The sequence below is a fragment of the Anomaloglossus baeobatrachus genome, chromosome 2 (genome assembly GCF_048569485.1).
Source record: "Anomaloglossus baeobatrachus isolate aAnoBae1 chromosome 2, aAnoBae1.hap1, whole genome shotgun sequence".
Classification (NCBI taxonomy): Eukaryota; Metazoa; Chordata; class Amphibia; order Anura; family Aromobatidae; genus Anomaloglossus; species Anomaloglossus baeobatrachus.
The window spans coordinates 671,816,850-671,838,068 of record NC_134354.1 but is presented as its reverse complement, the minus strand read 5'-3'; the positions used below and the strand labels follow the sequence as shown (position 1 = coordinate 671,838,068).

Here is a 21,219-nt window from a genome sequence, read left to right as displayed (position 1 = left end):
CCGTAGCGGAGTAATCGTTCTGGATAGGAATATGTGTCTGGGTCTTTTCAGAAGTGTCTATGAAGTTACGCCAAGTACGATAAGCTGTATGGTGCTCATTTTATCTCCACAAAAGAATCCTTGTACTTCAATGTGAAGGTGCAATACAACAGAGAAGCCAGGCAAAAGTCAGAACGAGTGTCCCTGTGTCGAGCAGCTTTATCACAATTTAGTGCATTTGCTTCAGGCTGCAACATATTTAAACAACGAACTTCAGCCTGGAAGTGAGAAAATGAGACGGGAACAGTACAAGGCTTGTTGGAAAGGAGACAGACTTGGTGCTATATCTGACAGTTTGCAGGCTCAGAGTAGTGTACGGAATGGAACAGCCTTATTCTTCATGTACATTATTCTAGGTGAAATAGCATCCACTCCACATCACACAGTAGCCATGGAGCACTTGAAGAGAGGGCAGCCCGGCCCTTCACTATTGATTGGTTAGAAGAGAGGGGTGAACCCGCAGATGTTGTTGTTCGGTGGGTCCAGGTGGATCAAAAAAAAAAAAAAAAAATTGGTTCGGGACCGGGCTTGAACACAAATGTGCCACCCCCGTGCCAGCAGCTGGGCTGCTCGGATCCGGATCCGCAGTGGCTCGAGGGATCTCCGGACCCGGGGGTCGTGCGGCCACTCAAATGAAGGGGGTATTTACAGGGGATTGTGTTTAGGGTTTGTGACGCCACCCGTGGTGTGTGGTAATGTGAAGTACCACTGCTGCAGTTGGGAATAGCCGGGGGCGATGGAGTGGGGCAGCTAGGTGTTAGAACCCTCCACGGGTAGGGGGAATGCCCCGGGATTCGGTGATGGTGTTTGGGGAGTGCCGTTGGGTGCAAAGGGGTCACTTTTGTACTCACTCAGTCCATTAAGCTGACACAGACAACTGGATAAACCAAAGTTCTGGGTCCAGCTCAATCTAGGCCCAGACCACCATCTGCTACCTAGATGGCTTCCTAGGAGCCCGGCTCCTGACCTCCTCTCTCCTTCACTTCCAAACTTCACGGGAGGTCAGATTGTGCAAAACCCTGTGACGACCTGATAGTCCAGGGACGTCACAGAAACATCTGCCCAATGCTGAACCCATATACGTCTATGAGGACCTGAACATTGTACTGTAAAATGGTGCTAGAAATTGCTGGGGGGTTTAGAGCAGGAGTGTTAAAACTTACAGAGTCTCCCACGCAGCTGTAACAGTACTTCTGGATCCACTCATTAACCCTCATACATATTCATTGCTTCCCCGCCCAACATCAGTCCTGCGCCCCAATCCTGTGTGACAGGGTATGTGATTGTTTGGAATCACACACGCTGTCTGCGTCCCTATAGCATAAAAATAAATAAATTGGTGTAGGGTCCCCACATATTGTGATACCCAGCACTGTTGAAGCATACGGCTACAGGCTGCACCCCCAGATGTGTGCTTATCTTGGCTGTGTATCAAAATAAGAGGGACCCTATGCAGCTTTTTTTATTTAAATAATTAAAAAAAAGAAAAAACGGTGTGCGGTCCGCCCCAATTTTGATACCCAGCCATGATTAAGCCAACAGCTGGGGAGGTCCATGGTTATTGGGTCCCCCCCAGCCTAATAATAGCAGTTTGCAGCTGCTCAGAATTGCCACATCCATTAGATGTGACAATTCCAGCACTTTACATGGCTTATCCCAATTGCCCTGGTGCGGTGAAATTGGGGTAATATAAGGGATTCATGACAGCTCATACAACTAAGCCCTAGATTACTAATGCAAGTCACCTATGAGACCCTCACTCAATTAGTAATACTGTAAGTGAAAATAAATAAACACACAGAAAAAATACTTTTTTTGAAACAAAATACAAAATATCCTCTTTCTTTACGTTATTAACCCCAAACGCCCAGTTCTTACGTAATCCAGATGGGGTCCCACAACGATTCTTGCTCTGCTACCTACTGAACTCGCAGCACACGGGTATATTAAAAATCATGACCGCACGGTGTGACTTCAGAAGCGTGTACGACTTCAGAAGCGTGTGCGACTTCAGAAGCGTGTGCGACTTCAGAAGCGTGTGCGACTTCAGAAGCGTGTGCGACTTCAGTAGGTAGCAGAGCCGGGATCATTGTGTGACCTCATTTGGATTATGCCAGAACTGGGTGTTTGGGGTTAATAAATTGGAAAAAAAGATGGTGGGGTCTTTTTGTATTTTATTTCATATTAGAGGATTTTTTTGGTGTATGTTTATTTCTTTTCACTTAAAGTATTAGTAATGGATGCCTCACATTATTAATCTATGGCTTAGCAGCAGCTGTAAGTTGTCGCCATAGCACCAGGGCAATCGGGATGGGCCAGGTAAAGTGCCGGATTGTCGCATCTAATTGATGCGACAAGTTTTGTCAGCTACAAGCTGCTATTTTTAGTCTGGGGGGACCCAATAACCATGGGACTCTCCAGCCTGAGAAAACAAGCCCCCAGCTATTAGTTTTATCTTGGTTGGGTATCAAAAATGAGAAGGACCGCATGTCGATATTTAAAATAATTTTATTTAAATACCTAAAAAAAAAAACAAAACAGAGTGCCTCTTATTTTGATATACAGCCAAGATAAGCACACGGCTGGGGGTTGCAGCCTGTAGCCGTATGCTTGATCAACGCTGAGTATCACAATACGGGGGGACCCTACGTCAATTTATTTATGTTTATACCACTATATATAGACTATACCACTATATGGATGTAGGCAGCGTGTGTGCGCGGTCTGACTAATCAATCACACATGCCAGGACAGATAGTGGGCTGGGGAAGCTGTGAATATGTTTGAGGGTTAATGAGTGAACCCAGAAGTTTCAACTGCACAGGAGACTTCATAAGTATAATGCTCCTGATTTATTCCTTATTTTCTTTCTTTTTCCTTGATTTTCTTTTTAGGCTGCCTTCACACTACGTTTTTTTAACATGCGTCATGGACGTTTTTTTGCTGTAAAAGCGGATCCTGCTTTTACAGCAAAAAAACGCATGCATGTTATTTTGCAGGATCCTGTCACTTTAAGTTTATGGGCGGGCATTGGAGTCATGTGATCAGGAGTCAGTGGAACTGAACGTGAAAGACTGGGAGCCGGCTTCTGACAGCTGCAAATGCTTGTAACCAAGGTAAACATCGGGTAACTTGCTTGGATACCCGATATTTACGAGTGTCTGCAGCTGCTAGGAGCCGGGCTCCCTGCTCACTGCACACGTAACCAACGTAAACATCGGGTAACTATAAGAGAAGCGCTTTGCTTCGTTACCCGATATTTATCTTGGTTACGAGTGTCCGCAGCTCTCAGGCGGGAGAGGGAGGGGGAGAGAGGGGGAGAGAGGGACTGATCACCCGAGGCTGGTTTCTGGGCATGCTCAGTAGAGCAAGCAGGATCCTGTCTATCAGCATAGCAGCGTTCACCTTCGTTTGCGTGCTGTTTAGTCAGGATCCAGCAATTTGCAGTATTTGGACGCAGCTCAAAAACACTACAAGTAGCGTTTTTGAAAAATGTTAAAAAACTGCAAGTCGCTGGATTCTCACTATAACGCACGCAAACGTATGTGAACGCATGTTGACGCGAGTCCATTGCAAATGCATTGAAATGAAAACGCATTTGCACTGGATCCGTTTTTGCGTTAAAAAAACGTTCATGACGGATGTTAAAAAAACGTAGTGTGAAGGCAGCCTTAGTTAGCCAGGTGACCAAATTTGAACAGTAACATGGAGTTCCCTGAGACCTCCATGTTCGGGGTCCATGCAACTTTACAGTTCAGGTTTGCCCATCACCAGTGAGAACCTGCGCAGAGGAACTATATTGTTAGCGACAAAGGGGAAATAGATACCACATATTTCAATAAGGAGAACAAAATGGGGGAATGTTTGCAGTATATTCAACATGCTGCTCCTTTCCAATTCACAAGGCTTTGGAATAATCCTGCTGTGAAATATGCAGCGCTATACATATTGGTCCAAATTCAACAAAGCTTTTACACAAGTATTCAGGAGTAAAAAGCTTTTAAAAGTTGCAAAATTTTGGCACAATTGGTAGCTACACTAAAATTATGCAACTTTTGGCACACTCATGGCATTTTTGTCCAGCTATGACAAAGTGGCCAAAGCTGGGGAGGGATGGGGACGTGATGACCACCATGCATCAAAGTCATGATGACCCGTGGAGTTCACTACACCACAGATCTTACTCCAGTAGGGACTGGAGGAGAATTTGTGGCAAGACACACAGAGAGTGCACGAATCAGGAGTGTTTGACGCCAAATCCGCCAACACTGGTCTTGATGTATTTGGGCTGTTTTTGTACAGGGTGGCAAAACCAGAACCATTATCGTTGGTCCATTGAACAGCCCTCATTCAGTCATCATTTCTGAGTACGAAAACAATCACCGACATCTGAATGAAACGTTATATGTATGCCACCGTTTACATCATTGCAATTCAGGCAATTTTCTAATATCTGACAGAAGGTCCTGATTTGACGAAGTCTTTGAATATAATAATATAATATAAAGTTTTATTTCTATAGCGCCAACATATTTCGCAGCGCTTTACAATTCAGAGGGGACATGTACAGACAATTTGAGACAATACAAAAAATCTAATATTTAAAGGAAAAAAGACCCAGGGCACCACTCCGCACTATAATAAAATCATGCCAAAGTCCATATAGCAGTGTGAATCAGAAACAGCTCTGGGGTGCACATGAAAAAAGGCGATGTGTGATCCAATTTTGAAAGAGAATGGCACTCACCAAATATTTGCTGTGTGAACACGTATTTATTCGGATATGGAGGTTACATGTGCAGGGCCGACAACGGCCGTTTCGCACTTCCAAAGTGCTTCAGCTGAAGCACTTTGGAAGTGCGAAACGGCCGTCGTCGGACGTGTATAGCTCTCCCTCCCCACCTACCTGCCCTGCACACGCAACCTCCATATCCGAATAAATACGTGTTCACACAGCAAATATTTGGTGAGTGCCATTCTCTTTCAAAATTGGATCACAAAAAATCTAAATTAAGATACCAGGAGGAGTGAGGGCCCTGCTCGTAAGCTTACAGTCTATGAGGAAATAGGGGAGACACAAAAGGTGAATGGGGGGAGAAAAGCTTGTTATATATGGTCCAGCCATCGATTTAATAGGGGGTTCAAAAGCAGCTGCATGAACCAGTCATTGGCCAGAATTTATACAGGTTCAGGGGACAAGAATTGGAATTACACTTTTTGTTATGAAGGGCAGAAAGGGACTAGATTAGATCAGGGCAGTGAGGTGATAGGCTAGTCTAAAGAAATGTGTTTTTAGGGCCTGCTTAAACGTGTGGATGTTGGGAATTAATCGGATTGCTCTTGGTAGTGTGTTCCAGAGCATAGGCGCAGCTCGTGAGAAATCTTGAAGACAGGAGTGGGAGGTTCGAATTGTTGAGGATGTCAGTCTTAAGGTCCAGTCACACTAAGCAACTTACCAGCGATCCCAACAACGATAGGGATCGCTGGTAAGTTGCTAGGAGGTTGCTGGTGAGAAGTCACACTGCGACGCTCCAGCGATCCCACCAGCAACCTGACCTGGCAGGGATCGCTGGAGCGTCGCTACACGAGTTGCTGGTGAGCTGTCACCAGCAACCAGTGACCAGCCCCCAGCGCCGCGTGGAAGATGCTGCGCTTGGTAACTAAGGTAAATATCGGGTAACCAACCCGATATTTACCTTGGTTACCAGTGCACGCAGCTACACGTGCAGAGAGCAGGGAGCAGCGCACACTGAGCGCTGGCTCCCTGCTCTCCTAGCTACAGCACACATCGGGTTAATTACCTGATGTGTACTGCAGCTAAATGTGCACAGAGCAGGGAGCAGCGCACAATGCTTAGCGCTGGCTCCCTGCTCTCCTAGCTACAGCACACATCGGGTTAATTAACCTGATGTGTCCTGCAGCTACATGTGCACAGAGCAGGAGCCGGCACTGGCAGTGAGAGCGGCGGAGGCTGGTAACAAAGGTAAATAGCGGGTAACCAAGGACAGGGCTTCTTGGTTACCTGATGTTTACATTGGTTACCAGCCTCCGCAGAAGCCGGCTCCTGCTGCCTGCACATTTAGTTGTTGCTGTCTCGCTGTCACAAACAGCGATCTGTGCTTCACAGCGGGACAGCAACAACTAAAAAATGGCCCAGGACATTCAGCAACAACCAACAACCTCACAGCAGGGGCCAGGTTGTTGCTGGATGTCACACACAGCAACATCGCTAGCAACGTCACAAAAGTTGTTCGTTAGCAGCGATGTTGCTAGCGATGTTGCTTAGTGTGACGGGGCCTTTAGGTCATTAGCTGAGAGGAGGGCACGGGTGGTGTGATAGACAGAGATGAGGTAGGAGATGTAGGGTGGTGCGGAACCGTGGAGAGCTTTGTGAATGAGAGTGATAAGTTTATGTTGGATTCTGTAGCGGATAGGCAACCAGTGCAATGACTGGCACGGAGCAGAGGCATCAGTGAAGCGGTTGCAGAGGAAAATAATCTTGGCTGCGGCATTCAGAATGGATTGGAGAGGGGAGAGTTTAGTAACAGGGAGACCAATTAGCAAAGAATTCCAATAATCCAGGCGAGAATGAATGAGAGCGACAGTAAGAGTGTAAAGGCCCCGTCACACTAAGCAACATCGCTAGCAACATCGCTGGTAACGAACAATTTTTGTGACGTTGCTAGCGATGTTGCTGTGTGTGACATCCAGCAACAACCTGGCCCCTGCTGTGAGGTCGTTGGTTGTTGCTGAATGTCCTGGGCCATTTTTTAGTTGTTGCTGTCCTGCTGTGAAGCACAGATCGCTGTGTGTGACAGCGAGACAGCAACAACTAATGTGCAGTGAGCAGGGAGCCGGCTTCTGCTGAGGCTGGTAACCAATGTAAACATCGGGTAACCAAGAAGCCCTGTCCTTGGTTACCCGATATTTACCTTTGATACCAGCCTCAGCCGCTCTCACTGTCAGTGCTGGCTCCTGCTCTGTGCACATGTAGCTGCAGCACACATCAGGTAATTAACCCGATGTGTGCTGTAACTAGGAGAGCAAGGAGCCAGCACTAAGCATTGTGCGCTGCTCCCTGCTCTGTGCACATTTAGCTGCAGCACACATCGGGTTAATTAACCTGATGTGTCCTGTAACTAGGAGAGCAAGGAGCCAGCGCTAAGCATTGTGCGCTGCTCCCTGCTCTGTGAACATTTAGCTGCAGCACACATCGGGTTAATTAACCTGATGTGTGCTGTAACTAGGAGACTGGGGGCTGGTCACTGGTTGCTGGTGAGCTCACCAGCAACTCGTGTAGCCACGCTCCAGCGATCCCTGCCAGGTCAGGTTGCTGGTGGGATCGCTGGAGCGTCGCAGTGTGACAGCTCACCAGCAACCTCCTAGCAACTTACCAGCGATCCCTATCGTTGTTGGGATCGCTGGTAAGTTGCTTAGTGTGACTGGACCTTAAGACTGAACCCACTGGAGGAACCTCTAGTTGCTTCTAAGCACTGAGCAACTTCTAAAAGGGAACCGATCATTAGACAAATGCTGCCCTGACCACAAGCAGCATGAATCACAGCTTGGATGCATGATTCGAGCAGAGTATGTCTTTCTCGGAAATGCTGTGGCGTTTCAGAGAAAAGCCAACCATGGACTAAGGGTTGAGATGTTACTAGTCTGGCACAGCCGCCGGACAGCTTCTTCCTGCAGAGCTACAGTTGATTTACAGGGTCTCACCCTGTGTAGACATGCAAGAAATCTGTCAATTAAAAGGAATAGGATGTTGAAGCTGGCCGGAGCCGCACCAGACTAGTCAGGCCTCTCCCTATACTCTCCATCAGGTTATTCAAACTATGTCCTCTTTGAAAAGCTGCAGCATTTCAGAATAAAAAGCAGATTTCACTGAAAAAAAAAAAAATATTGCTGCAAATTGTGGGAATGTGTTACATGTGGGTTTTACTACAAATTTTGTTACAGTGTGTAATATTTCTACAAAAGATAAAAACTGACACAAATTGTGCACTTTTCATATAGGACTCTGGACACACCAGCATCATGGCTTCCGTTTTTACAAAAGCCACTCATTTGTTATTACCTGCTTTATAACAAATCCTTACATAACCTTGGCTGAGAAAATTCTACAGATTTAACCTTTCTTAACCCTATACTGACAATGACTTACTGGTATGTCATATGCCGGCTCCTTGAGTTTGATGTGGGCTCGCACACCGAACCCGTATCTTTGCCAGCAGATGATGACTGATTTACTCAGGTATTATGTGCCTTTAACAGCGGTGGATAGAGCGGCTGATAACCTGTTAAATGCCGCTGTCAATCTCCAATAGCGGCATTTAACATAAGATGGCAGGGGAAAGTGTAATTCCAGGAGACCATTGGCGCACCCATGATGTGTTCATGGGACACTGTTGCGTTTCTTTGACAACAGGGGTCATGCTGATGACCTCCGTGCTTATTACAATACTTTTTTGAAAGCCAGTGGTTAGCTGTTCATAGGAGATCGTGATTTTTACTATACATAGCAGTGCTTATGCACTGCTATGTATAATACAAGTGATCAGACAATCGCAGTTCCAAGTTCCTTAAGGTGACTTAAATACAGTAAAAAGTAAAAAATGTTTAAAAATATGAAAAAAACACAAAAACGCACAAACATTCAAATCACCCCCCTTTTGACCCATTAAATATACATTATATATTTAAAAAAAAATACATACATTTGGTATCGCTGCATTTGTAAAATTCTGATCTAATATGAAATAAATTAAACCACTTGGCAAACAACGCAACAAGAAGAAAAGAAATTAACACCATATCATGAAAATTAAAGCATCCAGGTCTTTAAAAGTAGTGTTAACATCAGTAATTTTGTTTTTTTTAATAAATTTCCATAATTAAAAAAAATAAAAAAAAATGTATGCATCTTTGGTATTTATGTAATTGTACTGACTAAGTATTAATTGTATAGTCATATCTTCCTTGTGTGGTTATATCTGCATGCAAGTGTGATCACCATGATTTCAAATCTTAAGGGCACAGTCAAACGTTCATACAAATTGGTCCGAGATCAGACCGCAATACATGGACTGTCCAAGGTCTCCCAACCAGAGAATGACAGTGTCATATAGTTCCATTAAGCGGTCCCAATTGGGTTGGGAGTCCCAAGGCCAGTTTGTCCATTGCACTCCGACCAATCTGTACGAATATCTGAATGTGCCTTTACGGTATGACGTTTTATTGCGTTTTTGACACTGTGTATTTTCACTACATCAAAAACAGAGTGTTTTACAGTACCAGCAAAGTGGATGGTATTTATAATTTCATGTCTTCGGTGCTTCTTTATGACGCTGCGTAACCTCTCCTGCGGTGCGTTTTTCCAATCCGCAGCAAGTCAATTTCTCTTGAAGGTACGCTAAGTTTTCTGTGCGGAATTTCCCCATAGACTTGCATTCGATGTGAAAAATTCGTAGGCTTCTGTGATGTAAATGCATCAAAAATGCATGTAATCCGCACCTAAGAAGGTCAATACCAGGAAGTTTCAAAAACATAGCAGCTTTATTTAAAGCATAGGACACCAGAGACGAAAAAAAAATGCAGTGTCAAAAACGCACTAAATACGCATGTTAAAGAAAATGCACACAAAAACGCAATGAAAAAAGGTGCAGAAATGGTGCAGCATCAAAAACTGAACAAATACTGATCATGGGAACATAGCATTATAGCTAGTCATTTAACGATGTGCATGCGGTTTCTTAAAATTGCATCCACATTACCGTCTTTATAATTAGTGTAGCACCGACGAGGCAAGGGGTTAAATACTCGTCGCCGGGCCAGTGATGGGGTTGAGTCATGGGATGTCACGGGTGGCCCTGCCCGGCCCCGTGGCTCTGAGGTGTACAATAAAAGTGATGGACGAGGGAACGGAGAGGATGAGGGTAGTAGTGTATGAGGGTGAGGAGGATTGTCTCGTGACGCCACCTGCGGTACGCGGCCAGGGAATTAGCCGCCGCTGCTGACGCTGTCCTCCGGGGCGGATTGTAGAAGCAGCAAAGATGGTTCTGCTCCCCACAGGTGGAGCGGGCCCCGGGGAGGATGATGAGGGGAGTTGCGGCCGTTGGCGCAGAAGCGCGGGGCGGCGGCAATCAAAAGGCTGACACAGTCTCTGCGGTTCCAGGTGGTTTACTCACAGTTCTTTAGATTGCCCAGGAGATATCGGTCACCGCCGTGATGGGCCCCAGCCAATCCCGGTTAAGTCAGAGGTAGCCATCGGTATTTTGGAAGTGTCCATTTTAAGAGTTGCCACTCCAGGAGGAAGGATACCCGGGCTGAGCGTCCTGCTCCAAGCATCAGGTTCCGTGAAAAGAGAAGAAGAGAGTGGTGTCGTGTCGCCAGAACTGGAGTACTGGCTTGACTTGATTGCCTGTTGTGTGAAGGTTGCTCCTACTTCTAACCCAAGTGATGCCCGCCCCCCAGGTGGTTGTCCTAGTGACCAGGAAAGTCCCATGCCTCGTGATGGCCACCCCATATCTATCCCAGGCCATCTCCACGTTGGGAAAGCAACTAACTGTATGTAAAGTGTAAATGTGGAAACACCGGTGATTAACCCCCTCCTTACCCGAGATAAATACTGCAGCTTAAATGAGCTGCAGTACCCTGTGGCGACTGAAGCCTCAGGGGCGCCACATTAGCATTGCATTATCCTTTGTAAAATAAGCTATGTATGCGTTCTGGGGGCACAAACCCTAAAGGATGAAATTGGACCAGACAAAACAATTACCGTAGGCAACCCAGTAATCTGCTCAATATGCAAAGCCAGGCTTCAAAATAGTAAAAATGTCCTCCGTCCACCCAGACACCTGAAAACGCTTTATTCATAGTCTTTCCTTACACATTGAACATGATCTCATGCACAGCACTGATATGACTCTGGCTTTATCCACTGCCATTAGTGGGTTAACAATGATTTACAATAAGAGGAAACCTGGTAATATATCTGTATATGACACATTTAAACGAGGTCATGGGAATGTATTAGAATATATTAATCACACTTATTATTCTAAGCAAGTCAGCCGCCATCCCCGAGGTCATGTTCACATCTCTCCGCACAAGCATGACAGCACAAAGAAATGGCAAGTGTATGTCACACCAGACATATGCCAATTCAGAAAGGCTATGTTCACACAGGGCGTTTTTAGCGGCTTTTTTTTTGCATGTTTTTTCATTGCTTTTATGCATAGCCATGCTAAAAAAAACTGCTTTTGACAGTACTAGCAAAACCTATGAGACTCCACAAATATCATGCACACAGATACACACCTGCAAATAGAAAACAACTGCATTTTTGAAAGAAGGAACATGTCAGTTCTTTCAGTGTTTTACCACTTTTTTCACCATTGAGTGCAAAAGTGCAAAAACGCAGCAGTGCCTTTTGTTAGTGAAAGAAACTCTCTTTATCATGTACCATAGACAAATGACACCAAAAACACAGCAACAAAGGCAGCAAAACAAACTTTTTTACTGCCAAGAAATCAGGTTTTATTGCAGAAAAACCGCCCTATGTGAACATGGCCTTACAAGACACTCACATCAAATTGAAAAGAAATGTTACTGTTCAAAATGAAATGATCTCTAAAAAGGAATAAAGACAAAGATGACATTTCCTTTGTATTTTAGGAAAAATAAAAAAAATAATCTTCTTTTACATATTAAAATTAGCAAAAAAGGAAAATAGGCCGATGCAAAAGTTTGGGCACCCTGAATGGTTAGTACCTAGTAGCACCCCTTTATTAAGTATCACAGCTTGTAAAGATTTTCAAAGATGTTCAGATCAGGGGACTGTGAGGCCATTGTAAAACCTTCAGCTTGTGCCTTTTGAGGTCGTCGATTGTGGTAATTGTCACGTGTATAGGATCGTTATTAGTGATGGGCGAGGTCCTTGCCTCATTAGTTTCGATTCTCCTCTCCACATGATTGACGCCTGATTTTCAGACACCAAACGTGCGGGGATTGCCTGCCAATCACAGTAATGCCGTAGCCATCTTTACTAGTGGCATTACTGTGATTGGGAGGCGTAGAGAAAAAATAAAAAATAAATTAAGTGTGGACATTAAAGCAGGAGAATTATACTTACTCAATTTCCTCACGGCTGTCAGACCGCTTCCACGTCCAATCATTAAAGCTCCATCCTGAATATACACTGCTTCCCTCGCCCACCCTTGGTAACAGTGTCTGTAATTAGTTACAGTCCTTCTTCCTCCACCTACCCTCTGTATCGGCGCCTGGGATTGGTTGCCCTCGTGTGTCTGGGTCCACGAAGAGAAGTGTACAAATAAATAAATAATTGAATAATAATTAAATAATAATAAATAAACTAATAAATAATAATAATAATTGAAGAAATGGCATAGGGTCCCCCATATTTTGATACCCAGTGCAGATAAAGCAGACAGCCTCAGGTTGCAGACCCCAGCTGTGTGTGTTATCTTCGCTGTGTATCAAAATACGAGGGACCTCATGCTTTTATTCATTAATTATTATTATTATTAGAATAAATAATTAAAAAAAGCATTGTGAAGTTCCCCAATATTGATACACAGCCCGCATAAAAGCGGACAGCTGGGGGGTAGTATTCTCAGGTTGGGAAGGCCCATGGTTATTGCGCTCTCCCCAGCCTAAAAATAGCAGCCTGCAGCCACCTCATAATTGGCGTACGTATTAGATGCGCCAATTCTGTCACTTTACCCAGCTCATCTTGGATGCCTTGGTCTGGTGGCAATCGAGGTAATATAAGGGGATAATTACAGCTGTGAATTGTATATAAAAAAAAAATCCTAGCTGTCATCAAGCCCGAGGTTAGTAACAGGTAAGGGTCTATGTAATAAAAACTAAATAAAACACAAAACCCACAGAAAAATTCTTTAGTTAAATAAATAAAACAAAATCCACGTAATCTACAGACATGACATCCCAAGACGATCCTTGCTCTGCTACACCTGAGCTTGCAATGCGCGGTCACTTTCAAAAACGTGACTGAGCACTGCGGCAGCAGGGAAAAATTGATAAATTTACAAAATTATATGCCTGGTTTGTAGTGAATTCTCTAAGGTCTCTCTGGAACTGCAGGGGTTTCCTTACTTTTAGATACTCCTGGTCAGGCTTCAATAGAGAAATACCAGGGGTATGTAAAATAAAGGAAACACCTGCAGTTCCAGAGAGACCTTAGAGAATTCACTACAAATCAGGCATATAATTTTGTAAATTTGACACAAATGGATACTGACGTTTCTTCATCCGATCAAGAGTATTCTGATACTGAAAAGGAAAAATGGATAAAGTCGCAACTGTGAGATCGGTGACATCAGTGAGTTCACCTGATGTCACAGGTGGGGTTCCCAGCTGTGACCTCAGGTGAACTGACCTTAGGTGAACTCATTGAACTCAGTGACCTCACCTCAGGTGAAGTCAATGTGAGATTACCAGATTAGGCGTGTGCACACATTGGGTATTTGGTTGCAGACCAAATCTGCAGCTCCTGGCAAAAAAACACACCGAAACGGAATCAATTCGCATGTTGTATCAGTGCATTTTCTGCCAGGAGATGCCGACTTGATGCAGAAATGTCTGCAACCAAATAATCAACGTGTAAACATAGCCTAATCTAGCATTGAGTTCAATTACTTCACCTGAGGTCACAGATGGGGTTCCCATCTCAAGTGAACTCGTTGAACTTCGTGACCTCTCCTTAGTTGAAGTCATGCCAGTTTACCAGATTAGGTGATGTGTGCACACTATTTGGTTACAGTTATTTCTGCACCAGATCTGCAGCTTCTGGTAAAAAATGCACCAAAACCACATCAAACTGCATGAGGCATCGGTGCGTTTTTTTGCCAGGAGATGCAGATTCGGTGCAGAAAGGTCTACAACAAAATATTGAACAGGTACACAAATCCTAATCTGGCACGGAGTTGAATGAATTCACCTGAGGTGAGGTCACTGAGTTCATCTCAGGTCAGTTCTCATGAGGTCACAGCCCAGGTACTGTGGGAACCAACAGCTGTGACCTAAGGTGAAATCAGTGATGTCACCACTCACAGCTGCAGCACTGTCTCTGAAGCTGCAGTGATCAGTGACGTTTTCTAATGTGATTACGCACTGCGACCTCAGGATGTAACAGAGCCAGGATCGTCATGGGATCTCCTGTAGATTACATCTGCAGGGGTGTTTTTTTTTTTTTTTCTTTAAATAAAGTATGTTTCTGTGTGTTTTGTGTTTATTTCTTTTTACTTACACAATTAGAAAATGGTGGGGCGTCTCATAGATCCTTCCCTATTAACCTCAGGCTTGATGACAGCTGTTATTGGTTTGGTTTTTTTTACAATTCACAGCTGTCATTAACCCCTTATATTACCCCAATTGCCACTGCTACAAGGTGATCAGGATGAGCCAGGTAAAGCATCAAAATTGGTGCATCTAATAGATGTGACATTTTTGGGGTGGCTGCAAGCTGCTATTTTTAGGCTGGGAGTGCCCAATAACATGGACCTTCCAAGCCTGAGAATACAAGCCCCCAGCTGTCCACTTTATCTTGGCTGAATGGGGTCTCTTATATTTTGACACACACCCAAGATAACACAGACAGCTGACAGCAAGAGAAGGTTGAAGATGAAATGATCTCTAAAAGGCATAACGTTAAAGATGACACATTTCCTTTTTATTTAGGCATACTTTTTTTCATCTTTTACTTTTAAAAAATTGCGAAAAAGGCAAGTGGTTGATGCAAACGTTTTGCCATGCTTGGGAGATTTGTGAGCTCAGTTAACTTTGACCAAGGTTTCAGACCTTAATTAGCCTATTAGGGTTATGGCTTGCTCACTCTCATCATTAGTAAAAGCCTGGTGATGCAAATTTCACAGCTTTAAAAAAAATCCAGCCTCTCTAGCCTTCTGCCAAAAAGCAGCAACCATTGGTTCTTCTAAGCAACGACCTAGCACTCTGAAAAATAGTGGAGGCTCACAAAGCAGAAGAAGACTATATAAGAAGATAGCAGAGCATTTTTGAAATTTCCCTTTCCACAGTTTGAAATGTAATTAAGAAATGTCAGTTCACAAAGAAAGGAAGTCAAGATAAGGTCTTGAAGACCAAGCAACATTTCCGTGATAGCTGTTTATAGGACTCCTAGATAGGCAAATCAGAATCCCCGCTTGACTGCAAAAGACCTTCAGGAGGATTTAGCAGAGTCTAGAGTTGTGGTACATTGTTCTACTGTTGAGAGACAGCTGGAGATGAATTATACTTACTGAATTTCCCCGCGCCTGTCACACTGCTTCCTGGTCCAATCATTAAAGTTCATGAATATGCACTGCTTCCTCGCCCACCCTCTGTGACAGGGTCTGCGATTGGTTACAATTCTTCTTCGCCAACCCACCCTCTGTGTCGGCATCTGTGATAGGCAGCTAGTATGAGCGCAACCAAAGTCCCCAAAGTGGAGTGTAAAAATCAATAAATAATTGGAAAAAATGGCATAAGGTCCCTGTATTTTGATACCCAGTGCAAATAAATCAGATAGTCTGCAGCTGCTTAATTTCATGCACTGCTCAATTTACCTGCCCACTGCAGCCAATCTTAGGCTATGTGCGCACGTTGTGTAAATTCATGCAGTTACGCTGCGCTTTGTAGCGCAGCGTAACTGCATGCGTCCTGCGTCCCCTGCACAGTCTATGGAGATTGTGCAGGGGCTGTGCGCACGTGGCATATTACAACGAAGCGCTGCGTAAGAAGAAGTGAAATGTCACTTCTTCCGTGCGCTTTGCCGGCAGCTCCTGCTCTGTCTATGGCAGGAGCTGCAGGCAGAGCGCACGTTCTCGCCGGCACCATGCGCCTCAGAACGGAGCTTTTCAGCTGCGCTCTGAAGCGCACCTTTTACGGTGCTGGGCTTAAGCTGCAGCGGTCCTACTGCTGGTGAAACAGTGACATCTCTTTTGTCAGCACAGACCATGAAGTAGGTGAGCATCACTTAGTTCTTCTTTTAGGGTATGTTTACATAACTTTTTCAGGTTATCTGAAAATGTGCTCAATAAACAAAAAAAATAAAGAATATTTGTACTGCAATGTCCAAACCTTTTGCAATGCACATGTTCTGACTTTTATAACTATTTTCATCTGCTTCAGGCTTCGAAAACTGCGATGAGGAAGAAAGAAGTGACCTGACCATTCTTCAGCTGGTTTCTGCTTAGAATCCACAACTATTTTTACATATAAACTTAAAAAAAGAAGCTGGTGGCAAAGACACTCAAAAAATGACTAAAAAGATGACAAAAAAAAAAAAAAAAGACACCCTTGACTTTTTTTCGGAACGGTCTTGGCTTTCAAAAAACACTGATGACACCGGTCGTGTTTTTTCACATATGGCTGGAGTCACACTTGCGAGTGCCTCGCGTGTAACTCGCGCGCGTCTCTCATTGAATCACCCGGCACGGCCGCTCACTCTGCATACAGGAGCGTCTGAACTGCAGAGAGATACATGCAACCGACCTGCTCCGGTCAAGAGAGTGTGCGGCCAAGCCGGGTTATACCATGAGAGACTCGCGCGAGTTACACGTGAGGCACTCGCAAGTGTGATTCTGGCCTATGTGTTTTATACGCACATGTGAAGGAGGCCTAAGTGAATGCAATTGTGCTTGGTAGACTCCTGAACTCCACCCTTTGTGTAAGCCCTCTTATGCCCACTGTGTAAGCCCCTAAATCAGTGTTTCTCAACTCCAGTCCTCAAGACCCACCAACAGATCATGTTTTCAGGTTTTCCTCAATGTTAGATGGAATCATTTCATCACATGTGCAACATTAAGGAAAACCTGATGAGGAAAACCTGAAAACATGATCTGTTGGGTCTTGAGGACTGGAGTTGAGAATCACTGCGCCAAAACAATTCAACAAAACTATGATCATGTGATGCTTTACCGCTATTACTGTAGGTAAGTCAATGAGACAGCATGAAGCACTGGCCACCACTGCAAAACATTCATTTTCAAGCTCCTCTTTAGGATAAAAAGTAATGTTGTGATGCAGGACATAAGATGGAAAACGGTCCCAATATCCCAAATAAACTGCAGGAACCATTTGTTTCCATGATACGACCTATAAAATGTCACAGCCTTATGACAGTCAGAAATATTTAGGCATGTAGTATCTCTATCCAATATGTGGTCCCAGAAGAGACAACTGTCCTCACAAATTCACGCCTGGTGTCATCACTGTTCTAGAACTTTCACTGCAGAAATTATACATTCATATACAGTATGTCCTGGAGGTCAAATATACATACGTATCTCTAACAATAACTATCTTTTAGTAGATGGATGTGCGTGACTTTGTAGCTGGAAAGAACGCAAACACACAAGACCTTGAAGAAAGATTCCTGAAGTGGCCAAAACATCACAGACACGAGAAGCAGCTGCTCAGATCCTGCTCAGATCCGTGTGGAAACCATTTCATGGAGCAGATTAAGACTTTCCGTACATTCGGGAAACAATGTATCAGGATGGTCTTATCCACGAGGGATCTGAGCACATACTGCAGATGAAGGACAATCTGAGACAAGAGCGAGGACACATGTGGCTTGGTATGTGAGATAAACAATATGGCCTATTAGGAACAGAACCATCACCATCATCAGGTCTGCTCAGATACCTAGTATTAGGAGCAGTTTGCAAAATATAAGCACCTGATAACAATACAAAAGGCCAGAGGGGCTTCATCCAGCACTGAGTTCTCCATCCATGAAGAAACATCTCCTCCAGGCCAGGGAGCTACAACACAGGGCTCCCCAATGACCTCCACACAAGGTGACATTACCAAGAGGAACACACATGGCTGCCATGTACACAACATGCTACCGGCTCATCACCAGCACAATCACTGGACCCACACCTGAAGCAAGATGCCGTGTCCACCGACAGTCCACTACATGACAATTAAGAAACACGGATCTCCTCTACATGAGGCTGCTCTACATTACTTTCCGTGATTTATGCTCCATATTGATTGGGAAGGAGGCACAGTCATCAGAATGAAATGCACTGGCAGGAATACAAGAATGGGCATCTCAGATGGTCCCATATACACTGGTCTATTGTGTCTGCATATCTCTGTGCCCAGCTACTGTGTCTGCTCATCTGTGTGCCCATCTCCTGTGTCTGCACATCTGTGTGCCCAGCTCCTGTGTCTGTACATCTCACTGCCCACTGTGCCCAGCTCCCGTGTCTGCACATCTCACTGCCTACTGTGCCCAGCTCCTGTGTCTGCACATCTGTGTGCCCATCTCCTGTGTCTGCACATCTGTGTGCCCACTGTGCCCAGCTCCTGTGTCTGCACATCTCACTGCCCACTGTGACCAGCTCCTGTGTCTGCACATCTGTGTGCCCAACTCCTGAGTCTGCACATCTCGTTGCCCACTGTGCCCGGCTACTGTGTCTGCACCTGTGTGCCCAGCTCCTGTGTTTGCACATCTCATTGCCCATTGTGCCCGGCTCCTGTGTCTGCGCCTCTGTGTGCCCGGCTCCTGTGTCTGCGCCTCTGTGCGCCCGGCTCCTGTGTCTGCGCCTCTGTGCGCCCGCCTCCTGTCTCTGCGCCTCTGTGCGCCCGCCTCCTGTCTCTGCGCCTCTGTGCGCCCGCCTCCTGTCTCTGCGCCTCTGTGCGCCCGCCTCCTGTCTCTGCGCCTCTGTGCGCCCGCCTCCTGTCTCTGCGCCTCTGTGCGCCCGCCTCCTGTCTCTGCGCCTCTGTGCGCCCGCCTCCTGTCTCTGCGCCCGCCTCCTGTCTCTGCGCCTCTGTGCGCCCGCCTCCTGTCTCTGCGCCTCTGTGCGCCCGCCTCCTGTCTCTGCGCCTCTGTGCGCCCGCCTCCTGTCTCTGCGCCCGCCTCCTGTCTCTGCGCCTCTGTGCGCCCGCCTCCTGTCTCTGCGCCTCTGTGCGCCCGCCTCCTGTCTCTGCGCCTCTGTGCGCCCGCCTCCTGTCTCTGCGCCTCTGTGCGCCCGCCTCCTGTCTCTGCGCCTCTGTGCGCCCGCCTCCTGTCTCTGCGCCTCTGTGCGCCCGCCTCCTGTCTCTGCGCCTCTGTGCGCCCGCCTCCTGTCTCTGCGCCTCTGTGCGCCCGCCTCCTGTCTCTGCGCCTCTGTGCGCCCGCCTCCTGTCTCTGCGCCTCTGTGCGCCCGCCTCCTGTCTCTGCGCCTCTGTGCGCCCGCCTCCTGTCTCTGCGCCTCTGTGCGCCCGCCTCCTGTCTCTGCGCCTCTGTGCGCCCGGCTCCTGTCTCTGCGCCTCTGTGTGCCCGGCTCCTGTCTCTGCGCCTCTGTGTGCCCGGCTCCTGTCTCTGCGCCTCTGTGTGCCCGGCTCCTGTCTCTGCGCCTCTGTGTGCCCGGCTCCTGTCTCTGCGCCTCTGTGTGCCCGGCTCCTGTCTCTGCGCCTCTGTGTGCTCGGCTCCTGTCTCTGCGCCTCTGTGTGCCCGGCTCCTGTCTCTGCGCCTCTGTGTGCCCGGCTCCTGTCTCTGCGCCTCTGTGTGCCCGGCTCCTGTCTCTGCGCCTCTGTGTGCCCGGCTCCTGTGTCTGCGCCTCTGTGCGCCCGGCTCCTGTGTCTGCGCCTCTGTGCGCCCGGCTCCTGTGTCTGCGCCTCTGTGCGCCCGGCTCCTGTGTCTGCGCCTCTGTGCGCCCGGCTCCTGTCTCTGCGCCTCTGTGCGCCCGGCTCCTGTGTCTGCGCCTCTGTGCGCCCGGCTCCTGTGTCTGCGCCTCTGTGCGCCCGGCTCCTGTCTCTGCGCCTCTGTGCGCCCGGCTCCTGTGTCTGCGCCTCTGTGTGCCCGGCTCCTGTCTCTGCGCCTCTGTGCGCCCGGCTCCTGTCTCTGCGCCTCTGTGTGCCCGGCTCCTGTGTCTGCGCCTCTGTGTGCCCGGCTCCTGTGTCTGCGCCTCTGTGTGCCCGGCTCCTGTGTTTGCGCCTCTGTGTGCCCGGCTCCTGTCTCTGCGCCTCTGTGCGCCCGGCTCCTGTCTCTGCGCCTCTGTGCGCCCGGCTCCTGTGTCTGCGCCTCTGTGCGCCCGGCTCCTGTGTCTGCGCCTCTGTGTGCCTGGCTCCTGTCTCTGCGCCTCTGTGCGCCCGGCTCCTGTCTCTGCGCCTCTGTGCGCCCGGCTCCTGTGTCTGCGCCTCTGTGTGCCCGGCTCCTGTGTCTGCGCCTCTGTGTGCCCGGCTCCTGTGTCTGCGCCTCTGTGTGCCCGGCTCCTGTGTCTGCGCCTCTGTGTGCCCGGCTCCTGTGTCTGCGCCTCTGTGTGCCCGGCTCCTGTGTCTGCACTGCAGTAAGTTACTGATCCTCTCAGTGCAGGACCCTATTTCTCACCCCTGCCCCCTAATAGACTTGCAGCACACATTTGTGCATGGCAGGATGATGCTTGGGCTAGGAGCCCATTCCCAGCATCTCTCCCTGGTGCCAGCTCTGCCTCTCAGCAGGGCATGCAGGCAGCCCTGTACACAGCATGGCACGGTGCTGCTTACCTGGTAGCTGAGGGCACTCTCGGGCTCGTTGCTTCCTGCGGGCATGGCTGCCGCCTTGTTATTGCCGGGGCTGCTCCTGGTAATTGCTAATTCTCCTTCTGCTTGTGATCGTACAGAGAAGATGTCGTCCAGACTCCCATGGAAAATGCAGGCGCTGCTGTGTCACTGCTCAGGGCATCGTAGCGCTACAGCCGTGCCATCAGGGGCAGCAGCGGTCACAGCAGCCAGGACCGGGCACGATGGCTCTGCAGGTGCAGCGCGGCGCGGTACAACACAGGCAAAGACAATCCCTGCGCGTCCTGCCTGCCAGAGGAGGCGGGGCCGAGATAATAGGCCACGCCCAGCACAGCCCTCATTGGTCCACAGCTGAAGCTGTCATTCTGCGCTAAGTGATGGGCGCGTGTCACCTATTACCCAGGTTACGGCAGCGTCCTGCGTGCAGTGTCCGGTGGGGACCAGGCTGTGCGACCTGCCAGGTGCAAAAGTCTCCACACCCTCGCCAGGGTGGTCTCAGCTACACGTCTGACACCCAAAACCAAGGGATTAACTAATTAGTGCGAATTGTCGGTGTTGCTAGGTTACAGCAAAAGCCTGACCGACTAACTTCATAGTAAGTTCCTGTCTGCCGCAGCTGCAGTCCCAGGAATCAGTCCCCGT

The 21,219-nt window shown here is 47.4% G+C and overlaps 1 protein-coding gene across 1 annotated transcript in view; it reads right to left on the bottom strand.

Annotated features, from left to right (window-relative positions):
- The window catches only part of SLC4A8 (solute carrier family 4 member 8), a 324,851-nt gene extending 303,980 nt beyond the window's left edge, over positions 1–20,871 (bottom strand). Inside the window, exon 1 of the mRNA XM_075337135.1 lies at positions 20,563–20,871. Coding sequence (XP_075193250.1) covers positions 20,563–20,607 — 45 coding nt within the window. The 5' untranslated portion in view covers positions 20,608–20,871. The remainder of the gene's footprint in view (positions 1–20,562) is intronic.
- Positions 20,872–21,219: the final 348 nt, after the last annotated feature.